At 41.0% G+C, this 12564-nt stretch overlaps 1 protein-coding gene across 1 annotated transcript in view; it reads left to right on the top strand.

Annotated features, from left to right (window-relative positions):
* TRHDE (thyrotropin-releasing hormone degrading enzyme) overlaps window positions 1-12564 on the top strand; it is a gene marked incomplete at its 5' end in the record, with an annotated part of 177635 nt that overhangs the window by 124887 nt on the left and 40184 nt on the right. The window contains 2 exons of the mRNA XM_009876674.1: window positions 8134-8267; window positions 8365-8420. Coding sequence (XP_009874976.1) covers window positions 8134-8267; window positions 8365-8420 — 190 coding nt within the window. The remainder of the gene's footprint in view (window positions 1-8133; window positions 8268-8364; window positions 8421-12564) is intronic.

The raw sequence follows: 12564 nt of genomic DNA on the forward strand, positions 1-12564 counted from the left end.
TTTCATGGGGATGTGGGAGGGATTCAGAGACTGGAAAGGATGGTTTCCAGGATTGATTCTTGTGGACGGGAAGAATCCTGAAGACTTTCTCTTATGGAGAAGATGCAGTTTTGATGTTGTCCTGCTGAGTAGTCTGGGAACAATTCTGCAAGCTGGAGGTGAAACAAACTATTCCAGAGGATGTTTGGAAGATTGTGAGTGGTCACATTGTTCTTCAAGTGAGTGTAATTGAATGCAAATACTCAAATTTAGAGGAAATGCTGTTCATGAGGATGGTTTCCATGCCCTCTTTAGGAAGGAGCAGGCTTCTCATTGACCTGCTGTGCTAAAGAAGCTTCCAGTGTAACCTGAAGAGTTGATAGGAGATGATGAACAGCTGTCTGTTGTTTGTCATTAAATACTGATCACATACCTCATATCAGCTGCCAATAATGAAAAGGGTCCAAGTTAATGTCTATCATTATGGTGTCTTGGCATATAGCTTAAATTTTTCAATAAAATTAACATTGTCAGTGTTATCAGAGAGAAATGAAACCACGGCAATTTTGAAATAGCTGTATGTGTTGCCATCAAGAAATATTCATTTTCTGTGGCAGTTTAAATAATAATTTCCCACAGGAGTACAATCCCTTCCTTGCACTAGTTCACTAAGGATGGTTGTTTTTTGATGAAAGAGTCTTCTTACTTATTTTTGCATCCTCTTTGCTACTGTGTCTGTGACCTCATCCGAGGTATTGTAGGATGCCAGATGGCATTTTCATGAGCAAGGATTAAGAAGCTGCTGTCCAGTCTTGTGAGAGCCACTGCATGTAAGATGCTTGGGTTGCTGCTCTCTACTCGTCCTGGCCATGTCTGGTTACATATTAGAGATAGTGAGGCAGGCAGGTCACTGGTTGGTCAATATGCTGAGCAGGATTAGTTCAAATAAATCAGATCATCTCAACTGCAGGTAGTAGAGCTCATTCTGTCCACTCTTCACAGAACCAAGGGGAAGGGACTCACTGGAAATTACAACTATGCAGCTTTTTTTTTGAGATGTAATTCGTTGTTCTTCGCAGCAAATCTATAGAGAGGACAGTGCCAGGCCTTGGCAACTTGCCTGACAATGTGCATAATCTCCAAGATGTTTCATATTCCATGTAGCTCTCCACACCTGTTTGTGGAAAGTACGTAGTCATAGCTTTGGAAGTTTTTCATTTCACAAGTGCTTTTCCCGATCTCTCTTCTCCTTACCCAGTGAGGCATTTTTCTACTCATCAATTGATATTCCAGCCATCAGATGACATTTTTACTTGACTCAGTTTTTCTGAGCTTGTGAAATGGAGCTGTCTCTTTCGCTCCCAAAGTACTACACAGACCACCACCTTTTTCCCTGTTCACTCTCCATAGCCATGGATGAGGCCATTCATCTTCAGACGAGTGACAGGTATTAAACCTCTGAAAAATAAACTTATCACGAAGAAGACTTTTCATGATTAGCCTTCCTGTCTCATCACAGTAAGATGGCTGCAGCACTTTTTATGCCACAGTCTTGTAGGTCTGTGAAATGATAGATTTCACCAACACTGTAGTGTTACAACCTTTCTTACTGGCATTGCTGTTACAAACTTCTGCACTGTCATGGATCCAGCGCTTTTTTCTGTTTATCCTAGATAAGTTGCTGCTTTTGTGGTTGCTGTAATGATGTATGAATATAATGTCCACAGTGTTTTGGGTTCAGCACAAAATCTGTTGGGGGGAAAAAGCTGAGGAGCAGCTTTGAGCTCAGCCTGTCCCCACAAGACAAATGCTTCCCTGGGCTTATGGGCAGGTGTTGGAGATTGCTGCTGAAGGCATACCAAGTGTGGAAGCACTGGCTCAGCTGTTACCTTTCTGCAAACAGAGGAGAAATGACGTTAACCTCAAGTGATGAGGTTTAGCTATCATCCGTTTCAAGCAGGTTAGCAGGACTGTGGACAGAGGCATCCTTGCCAGTCCCTGGGGGTGATCACTCTGGCACTCAGGCTCCAGGTAGGAAACACCTCCATGCAACACTGCCAGGACTTTAGTAAAAGCCTTTGACACTGTCTCCCTCAGCATTCTGCTAGAGAAGCTGATGGCTCATGGCTTAGGTGTTCTCTTTGCTGGCTTAAAAACTGACTGGATGGCTGAGCCCAAAAAGTTGTGGTGAAAGGAGTTAAATCCAATTGGCGGCTGGTCACAAGCAACGCCTCCCAGGGCTCAGTTTTGGGGCAAATCTTGTATAATATCTTTATCAAGGATCTGGATGAAGGGATCAAGTGCACCTTCAGCAAGTCTGCAGATGACACCAAATTGAGTGGGAGTGTTAATCTGCTTAAGGGTAGGAAGGCTCTGTAGAGGGATCTGCATAGGCTGGATCGATGGGCTGAAGCCAACTGTATGAGGTTTAACAAGGCCAAATGCTAGGTCCTACACTTGGGTCACCACAACCCCAGGCTCTACAGGCTTGGGGATGAGTGGCTGGAAAGCTGTCTGAAGAAAAGGACCTGGGGGTGCTGGTGGACTGCCAGCCAAACATAAGCCAACAGTGTTCCTATTGTGGCCAACAAAGCCAATGGCATCCTGGCCTATATCAGAAATAGTGTGTCCAGCAGGAGGAGGGAAGTGATCATGCCCCTGTCCTCGGCACTGGTGAGACTGAGGCTTGAGTACTCTCTTCAGTTTTGGGTACCATAGTACAAGAAAGACATTGCGGTGCTTGAGAAGGGTCCAGAGAGTGGCAGGAAAGCTAATGAGGGATCTGGAGAGCATGTCTTTTGAGGAGTGACTGAGGGAACTGTAATTGTTTAGTCTGGAGAAGAGGAAGCTGAGGGAAGACATTACTGTTCTCTACAACTACGTGAGAGGAGGTTGTGGTGAGGTGGATGTTGGTCTTTTCCCCCAAGTAACTAGTGATAGGATGAGAGTAAATGGGCTTGAATTGCACCAGGGGAGGTTTAGGTTGGCTATTAGGAAAAAATTCTTTACTAAAGCAGTGGTGAAACATTGGAACAGGCTGCCCAGGGAAGTGATGGAGTCACCATCACTGGACACGTTCAGAAAATGTGTAGGTATGTCACTTTGGGACATGGTTTAGTGGTCCTGATTGGTGTTGGGTTGACAGCTGGGCTTGATGATCATAGAATCATAGAATGGCCTAAGATGGAAGGGACCTTAGAGATCATTTAATCCAGCCTCCTTGCCACCAGGTACGCCACCTCTCGACTAGATCAGGCAACACATGGGGACCGATCTTGGAGGTCTTTTCCAGAGTTAATGGTTCTATGATTCTATGGCTCAACAAGCGCTGCTAAACTCACTCATACACCTTTGCAGTCTACCTCCCTCGGCACCTCCTATGCCTTGTCTGGTTTGTTTTGTCCCAGGGAAGTATTCCTCTGATGGACCTCGCTGCCTCTGGTAAAGTGACTCTCATTCAAAGTCCTCTTAGTATTTCTGCAGGATTGCCATGAGGTGTAGGAAAGGAAGTCCAACAGGGCAATTGCCTTCCAAATAGCAAGTCCCAACTTACTATATTATTACACCTCCTACCAGATAATCTCTAACTGTAAGACCCTTGACAGTCTGATTCTCCTTCATGAAGTGTTTTGTAGAAAGCAGCTGCTTTTTAGCTGGGGTTTGCTGGCTGTCCACTGAGGAATAGAGCATTAGTGCAGCATTGGAAAAATACCCTTTCTTTTCCTTTCTGAGACTCAGGTGTTGAGCTTGACCCATGTTACTTCCATGCTTCACACTTTCATCTTTGAAAAGTGGGAGGAAGGGAAGCACTGTGGCATATAATAAATACATAGTCCCACTTTACAGCTTCAGCCAGCCATAGTGAGGACCAGAGATGCAGGACATTTAAACCTGGCACGATTTTGACAGTGAGACAGAATCACTGCCCTTGTCGCAACAGCTGAGCAAAGATCCTAACAGAAGACTGCAGCTTACATTGTGTATTGCCATAGACATTAGTAGTTCCATCATATAGGAATGTTAATGGATGGAACAGTAGTTTGAGGAACGAATGTGTGAGACAGAACATGATTTCATTTACTAATGTGCTCCATTTATTATGTTGTTCACTGTAGCAAAACATTTTTTTCAACAAGGAGCTATGGCAACATGGCAAGTAAGATGGAAAGAACTTTCGTTCTGCTTTCCCTTCTCTCCATGTGAAAAGTTCTTGCAATAAAATTTACAGAATTTAGTCAAAGCCAGTATCTTTTAACAAAATTTTGATTGTCGTGAAATTCCCCATGGAACATTTTCTTTGTCAGAAAAGTTTCACTCGCTGTTGTTAACATGAAATTGTGCTACTCTTGTGCAGTTATCTTTGCAGGAAAATGGAGTCTGTTCTCCCAGTAGGGGTTCTACCAGCATAAACCAATTTCCTACTATGCTGGGGGTTGTATAAAACGACGAGTTAAAATAGCAACCGTGAATCTGAACACTTGAAACAGTAGTAGAACTGTTTAGCCCACGCTCTTGTCAGCATTGAAGTGTAGTGTCTTGCAGAGGGGTGTCCTTTGCCCAGACCTGCCTCACAAGGTGCTCGTGTTGCTGTGTGGAGGAGAAGGCTTCCATCATTCCTGTTTGTTTTGGTAGCACTGAAGTTGCTTGAAAGGTGGGAGAGCTAAGAACTTCAAGCCACGTGCATTTAGCACCAGCTGGAGGACTGTCTCACACTTCCAGAGCAGAGAAGGCGAGAATTAGACCCTAATTGATTTCTTGCTTAAGAAGAAATGTCATAAAAATTAACCATTTCCTCCTAAATGTCTCCTATATGTATATGTCTACACTGTAAGTTTCAGAGCAGTTTTGTTTTATGAGGCATCCAGACAAAACATGGCCATGGAAAAACACTTTCTGATGGAAGAAGATTTAAAAAAAAATTCCTTTATCTCAAATACAACTCTATTTTAAATTGAATTTTAAGAGGTGAACTAAAACCATCAAAGATTTCTTCCCAAATGAAATCTTTGCTGTTGTTTCGAAAGTTGTGAATAGTTTAATATAGGGTTTAAAACTGAATGACTACCTTTTTCCTCAACTATAATAATTTTAACAGGAAACTAATAAATGTGGAGAAATTGCCCAGGTGTATAGAAATTTTCAGTGCTGTAATCACCAAAAGAAAGAATTTGTTTTATGTGAAGAAGAGAATTGACAGACTCAGACATCAAATTCCAGTAAATTATATAGAACTATGTGAAGCACATGCATCAGGCAGTCCCTTAAAATAACTACCTTCTTCTATGACCTGGAAAGGCATGAAAGATTTCTGCCCTATATTTCAGGAGAAGGTCAACATGTGAATGGTCTTACTGAAAAATTATAGCAAGGGATTATGGTTGGGTTTAAACTGACCAAAACAGCGATAATGCAGTTATATAATAATCAGGCTTTGAAACTTTACTGTTCTCCATTAAAGCACTATGTGTTGGAGGTGTTGCACGGCTGTTACTTGTGAAAAAGGTTATTTTGAACTTGTCATATTTGGCTGGCAAATATCACTCAGTACTCTATTAAAGCCTAAGTAGTTTCCTCCCTTCAAAGCTCAAAATTTAAAACAAATGCTCAAAGAATAAAAAAAAATATGTAGCTTTTTTATTACATCTGATTTTGAAATGTTTCATTTAATGTATTTATTTGAGGTATTCTATGATTCTATGATTCTCTTTACCCAGATACAGACTAATATGTGCTCATAGCCAATTTGGTGTGCTTTTAAGTGTCACAGAGGTGCAGAGATTAACCAGTTACAAGTACCTGCTTTCAGCAACGGTGACATTTAAAGGTTAGTTTGCAACAGTAGAGCATGGGCGGAAAGCAGTACTGTCTTAAGATGGTAGGATTTTCTGCCATGCATGAGCAGCCCACTCCTGACCCCACGTGGCATACAGCCCCTTGAAGACCCTGAGAAACTCTAAAAGTCAGTGTTTCCCTTAGCAGTCTCTCCTAGATATAAAAGCATGTGTTTTTGTTGTTGCTCTTCAGAAATCCACTAGGCTGATAAGGGTTGTAGCTGAGGCTTAGGGGTGACAGGCTCTGTTCACAGCCCCACACTGGGTAAAACAAATAGGATAGGCCAGATCCAGATCCAGATTCCTTCTTTCCCTGTTTTACAGCAGATACTTGATCCATATCTGTTCTAGGAAAGTACTTCATCGCTATGGTCTTTTACAGTATTTCTGTAAATTTCTACAGTAATGTTTTCCTTTGTGTAAGATTCAGTGATTTACACAGGAACTGGGATTCAAGTCTTCCATAAGTAGACTGGAGCAACTGGGTGATTTTGACCTCAGGCACGAGGAAGAACATGTATAAACAGAGGAACAACCTGAGTACAACAGTCTCAGAGGGTTTGCTTAGGACTGTGCTATATAGCCCAGTGTTTAACAGACCCCTGTGGAAGGAAAGAGGGAAGGAAGGACACCCAGTGTTAAAATCATGTTCCAAATCAGATTGCATGGCAAAAGCAGCTTAGGTGCTTCAGCAGTAGGAACACCTGGGAAGCCCACAGAGGTGTAGGACTTTAACTCTGGTTTTCTCAGTCCATTTTGTGCAGGATTTGTTGGCTCCTAAAGAACGTGTCTTCTTGTCTACTTTATTACTGATAACTAAGTGGATGTAATTGATGTTTTAACTAAAACCAGGGGTCTGTTGTGGTTTTTTTTGCTTCCCAATTGTTCATATAGAATAATTAAATTGAACTGGTGCAAGTCAGTTAGACAAATTCTGAAAGAGCAATAACAATTGAACTGAATTGGCAACAACCGAGTTATTCTGGACTTAATATTTCTGAGAAGCCTATTTTTAAGAGATTTTAATGATGTCAGAACTACTTAGTGAGGACTTTCCTTTTTAAGCCAGAAGCTCTTTATCTAAATTTGTGTGCATAACACAGCTCCATGAATTTAAAGTTAAGCATATAATTAGGTATTTTTAGGATTGAGGTCTTGCTGCTTTTTGTATTTTTTGCACCTTAAAATGATAGTTATTTGTGTGTTTGCTCAAGTTATTTACTCAAGGGTGAAGCATAACTTTTATCTGTAGTTCCAGTTGTCTATTATTTCCTCAGAAATTACTTTTTTTACAAGAAAGGCTGAAACAAATCAATTTCTTTAGTAAGTCTATGTACTAGATAGTACATGTGAATTGTTAAGACCATATTGTTAACTTTTTTCCCCTTTATTACTTTCTGGGAATTCAAGCACACCAAACAATTCCCTGATGGAATTATGGTTAAAATGAATTTTATGTCTTTCTTTTTTATTTTTAAAAATACATGAGAAGACTGTTCCTTCTGTCAACAATATACAAAATAATTTTATTATAGTAGAAAAAATGTTGCTGAATTTTTAGTCAATTCTAGTTCATTATCAGTTTTGTCAGAATAATTTAGTAGATTGTAGGCTTCCTCAAGAGACATTGAAACTTGAGGCTTTCTGTAGTGGAAGAAGTGTTGTGAGTTGTGAGTTCAAGGTATTTTTGTTGTTGAAATCCCTATTCCTGGAAATAGTTGTAGACTGCTTGACTGTGCAAATACTGGTATAAACTTAGACTTTCAGCCTCAAAGTGATTACTTAAGAAGAAGGGAAACTGGAAAACCGGGTTAGCTGGTATAAGGTTAATTTGTCTAGTTCTAAAGGGGGGCCTCTCAATGATTAGCGGCTAGAGTCTGTACAGCTGGAAATGCTTTAATTTGAAATGCAATATAAAAACTTCATTGACTACGGGCAGAAACATTTAAGAATTATTTTTGAAAAATTACAGGTTTAGTTTTCTCTCTATAGCACATCCATTGAATTGTCTGAGTTATGGTTGTAGAAAGCTATTTTAGCATGGGCAAAATCAGGGTACCAGTCTTAAAATGGGCACCTCTTGCATAAGTACTATTTGTGAGAAAAGAAACACCCTTGGTGTCCCCATAGGAATGTCAGCTGGTGTCTCTCTGCATCAGAACAGATAAAGGAAATTATTAATCAATCACAATGTTTTTGTGAGTCTTTTAATTAATTTTACTGCCTTCGTGGATATTTAAAGAAGGGGAGAATTTAAGAAACCTGCTTTAGAATTTCTAAATATAAATCCAAGTCCCCCTCCTGTCTTGTTCTTTGTTTCCAGAACACCACAGAATTCCTGCTTTGGAAGAGGCAGGTTGGTTGCTGGGGAACATCAACCAGACTGGCTACTTTAGAGTTAATTATGATATTAGGAATTGGAGGCTGCTAATTAATCAGCTAACAAGGAACCATGAGGTAAGCTCTCTTCTCATCCCTAAAATCTGCTTTGATAGGTGAACCTTCACTGTTTCATCACCCTAAATGGTTCCTTTTTTGTGCTTGCCTCTCACAGGTTATCTCTGTCAGTAATCGAGCAGGCTTGATCGATGATGCATTCAATCTAGCCAGGTATGTTTTCGTAAAGATAATCTATCCTCATACACATTGCCGCAATAACTCTTGCAATCGTTAACTCAGCAGTTGAGTGTGTTTCAAAGTTAAATGTGTTTTAAACACACTTTAGTTCTTTTCCTCTCCTTTTTTTTTTTTTCTTATGTGGCACATAAACATGGTCTGCAGCATATTCACTGCTCTTGATCAATAATTGCTGTAGGGTATTTCCGAGTCTGGAGAGGTCTGATCAATTTTGCAAGTTCAATTTAAAACTTTGAGAGAAATAATCTCTTTCCTCTTTAATGAATGAGATTTTTTTCTCCTCTTTCTCTCTAATGCCCCACCTCTTCTTTTTGTATAGCTGACCCTTATGTGGTATTTAATTTGTGATGGAAGGCACCTTCAAGCTTCAGTAAATTTTTCTCCCTGACTTGTACTGTTATATCATTTTTCCAATATCTTTCTTTTCTTGTAATCTGCTAGAATAGACTCTTTTTCTGCATGATGCTTTTCACACAGCATGGGAAATCAAGTTCTATTGAGCATTTCTGGAATTTACACAACATTTTGTGTTTCACTATGATCACAGTAATTAACACTTATACTGCTGGTTGGGTAATGCCTTCTTTACAACATGAGGCAATGGAATTGTCCCCATTTTGAAATCAGGAGGTGAAAGTGTTGGTAGTGAAAGTTGAAATGAGAAAAGTAGTGGAACATTTCAAACTTTTTAATTCTTGAGCTACCTGGGAGCACTGCATCAGTAAAGCACTGTGACATCAAAAGCAGCAGGAAAAGAATTTCTGATATTGCTGGCTTCTCTGTTTGCTAGAGTATTTACAGCCATATTTGAGCATGGACTTGCAAGAATCGGCATCACTGAGGTACATTTCACTACAAACAGTCACTGGAGATGTTTGAGATTCAGGCACAGTATCATGCAGAAATTACGGTTCAGTGATATTCCAGCATCACTGCAGTAAAACACAGTTGTGTGCCCTACCACTGCTTCTGCTGCCAGTGCTAGACTGAATATATGACAGAAACTGATGATTAGCCCTTACTTAACAGTCCAGAGATGTACTAAAGGAGGAGATATCATGGGGAGAGAAGGAGTATCCGTTTGCTTTTTGCACTGCCCTTCGTTCTTCTCTTGTAGCACCTTCCTATTGGCAACGGTAAAGGACTAGAAATAGGTCATCACTGCAGACTTCAGTGGAGCGTGATCTGTGTACTTTCTGGCTAGTACAATATTGCAGACTATTCTAAAATATCTAGACTTGCAGAGCATTTTGAAATATCAAGAATATTAGAAGAACTACTAAATGTTCAGTAAGATAACAGTATGTTCCAGTTTTATTTGGGTTTGGCACCTCTGAGAAGTGTCCAGTTACACAGAATCAGTGTAGTACTTTCTTCTTTTTCCGTGTACTGAATACAGTCAGATGTGACTAAACTTCCCTAAAACATAGACACTGAAAAAAGCTGTTTCCTAAGCTGATTCTTGTGAGTGTTTTTCTTCTGAGCTCTTGGATGTCTTATTCATGAAGCATAAAGATAAGGTCTTGACTAAGGTCCAGTCTGCACCATCTGGCCAAGTTTTGTCTACCTAAAAACCACCCAGAGATTAGATGAGTAATGAATTACCCACTTGTATCCAAAGCAGTTTTATGGTGATACTGGATCCTGCTGCTTTTTCAGAGGTAAGTTGCAGTAGACGGCTGCTGCATTTGCTACTCAGGCACCATAGAGAAAAGTAGTTGAGATAAGTATTTACAGTGCATACAACTGTGCATATATAGATATTACATGTGAGGAAGTTCCAATGGACACATGTAGCTAGGCTCCCGTTTCTCTAAAATCTCTGCACAGACTTCTGTCAGTGATATTACCTTGAGTATGTGCCTTACAAGTAAGTCTGAGTTGAGGAAAGATCTGCATGTTTGCAAACAGCATACTTACGCTCTGTATTTCAAGATTAGCAATAAGGTACGTAGACCTGGTGTTACAATTTAACCCCAGCTGGCAACTAAGCCCCACGTAGCTGCTTGCTCACTCACTCCCTCCGTGGTGAGATGGGGGAGAGAATTAGAAGGGTAAAAGTGAGAAGACTCATGGCTTGAGATAAAGGCAGTTTAATAGGTAAAGCAAGAACTGTGCAAACAAGCGAAGCAAAACAAGGAATGCATTCAGCACTTCCCATAGGCAGGCGGGGAGTCAGCCATCACCAGGAAAGCAGGGCTCCTTCACGTGGAACAGTGGCTTGGAAAGATGAACACAGTGACTCTGAACATCCCCCAGTTCCTCCTCCTTCCCCCAGCTTTATGTACTGAGCATGCCGCCCTATGGTCTGGATACCCCTTTGTTCAGCTGGGGTCATCTGTCCCGGGTGTGTCTTCTCCCAGCTCCTTGTGCACCCCCAGCTACTCACTGCTGGGACGGTGTGAGGAGCAGAAAAGGTCTTGATGCTATGTAAGCACTGCTCAGCACTAACTACAACATCTCCGTGTTACTGTCTCCAGCACAAATCCAGAACATGGCTCCGTACTAGCTACTTTGAAGAAAATTAACTCTACCGCAGCCAAAACCAGCACACTTACCTAAACTTGCTATGTAGAGTATGCTTTTTGTTGATCTTTATTTACTTTATTCATCTACCCTATTAAAAAGCCCCAAACAGTTATAGTCGTGCTGAAGTTTTGGCTAGCTGACTATATGGTACCTTTTTAAGAAGAGTTTGGTGTTTTTTGTTTTCATTTCTCTTCTCCCAGACAAAGAAAGGCTGGGAATAGGCCTAATCCTTGCTCAGCTCCTTTATCATGAGTAGAACTAGAGAGGCATTAAGAGGCTGGGCCTATGTTGGCAGCAAGCCTTGATGGCCGAGTGCCAGAACTTCTGGGAGTACAAAAGCAGGTGGAAGAGCTCTTGCTGGGACAAGCAACAGGGAATTGCTGATGCTCCAGTGTGGCACAGCTGCCCCTGCTGTGTTGGGTGCTCTGATGTGACACAACAGTGTTCTTCAAGCAGCTCCAAGGGCTGTCAGAATCACACAGACTCTTTGAGTTTCCTCAAAAAGTTAGTGTTCAGAAGGCCACCACCAGCCTAAAAGTAGCTTAACTTTCCTCACCTTAGCAGTGAGGCGCAGTGCAAAAAGCCGCTTTTGCTTTCTTTTGGAGCAGTACCATGATTTGGATGTTACCAGACCTCAGGTTTGCAGTCCTGATGCAGTGTTATCTCTGATGCACAGCACATGTTTTCCCCTACCTGTTTAATGTTACATGATGGGGAGATTAAACACATATGGTTGTCTCTGACTGTGACATGAGAAGAGGTGAGTAACCTCATTGACCAGGCATAGCGGTAGTAATTGGTAGTTTAGACCTGAATTCTGAGAAGACTGGCTATTTTAAGGGTAATTCAGTTCTCAGTTGTGGTCCCTAGTTGCACTGGTGTGTTATCTTCCTGTCTACAACTATAAACACAGACATTTTGAGAGGAAGGACTGTGGAATACATACTTTTATTTTAATCCCTAGCTATTATTTTCAGTGATAAAATAATGCAAAAATGAAAACATAACTTCTTAAATTCATGCTGAATTTTCTAACATATACAGTTCTTTTTACTGCACTGAACAGATACTATTTCTTCAAAATATCCTGTCCATTTTAGAAACTTCCGAAGTACTCCCTAGTGTGTTGTTCAACTTCATAGAATACCAGGTTGGAAGTAACCTCAAGGATACTCTAGTCCAGTCCTTTAAGGTAAAGAAGTACAGTGTAAATGAGATGGCCCAGCACGCTATCAAGCTCAGCCTTAAAACTTTCTAAAGTTGAGGAATCCACCACTTCTCTTGGAAGATTATTCCAATGTCTAATTGCTCTCATGGTGAAAAATTTTCCTCTAGAGTCCGATCAGAATATCGCCAGGAGCAACATGCATCCGTTACCCCTTGTCTTATCCATGTGACTCCTTGTAAAAAGGGAGTCTCTGTCTTCTTGGTAGCCACCCTTTAGGTACTGGTACATGATAATAAGGTCTCCTCTGAGCCTTCTCTTCTGAAGGCTGAATTAACCCAGTTCTCTCAGCCTTTCTTCATATGGCAGGCCTTCTAGTCCTCTGATCATCCCCATGGCCCTTCTCTGGACCCTTTCCAGCCT

Source organism: Apaloderma vittatum, unplaced genomic scaffold, assembly GCF_000703405.1.
Source record: "Apaloderma vittatum isolate BGI_N311 unplaced genomic scaffold, ASM70340v1 scaffold1719, whole genome shotgun sequence".
NCBI lineage: Eukaryota > Metazoa > Chordata > Aves > Trogoniformes > Trogonidae > Apaloderma > Apaloderma vittatum.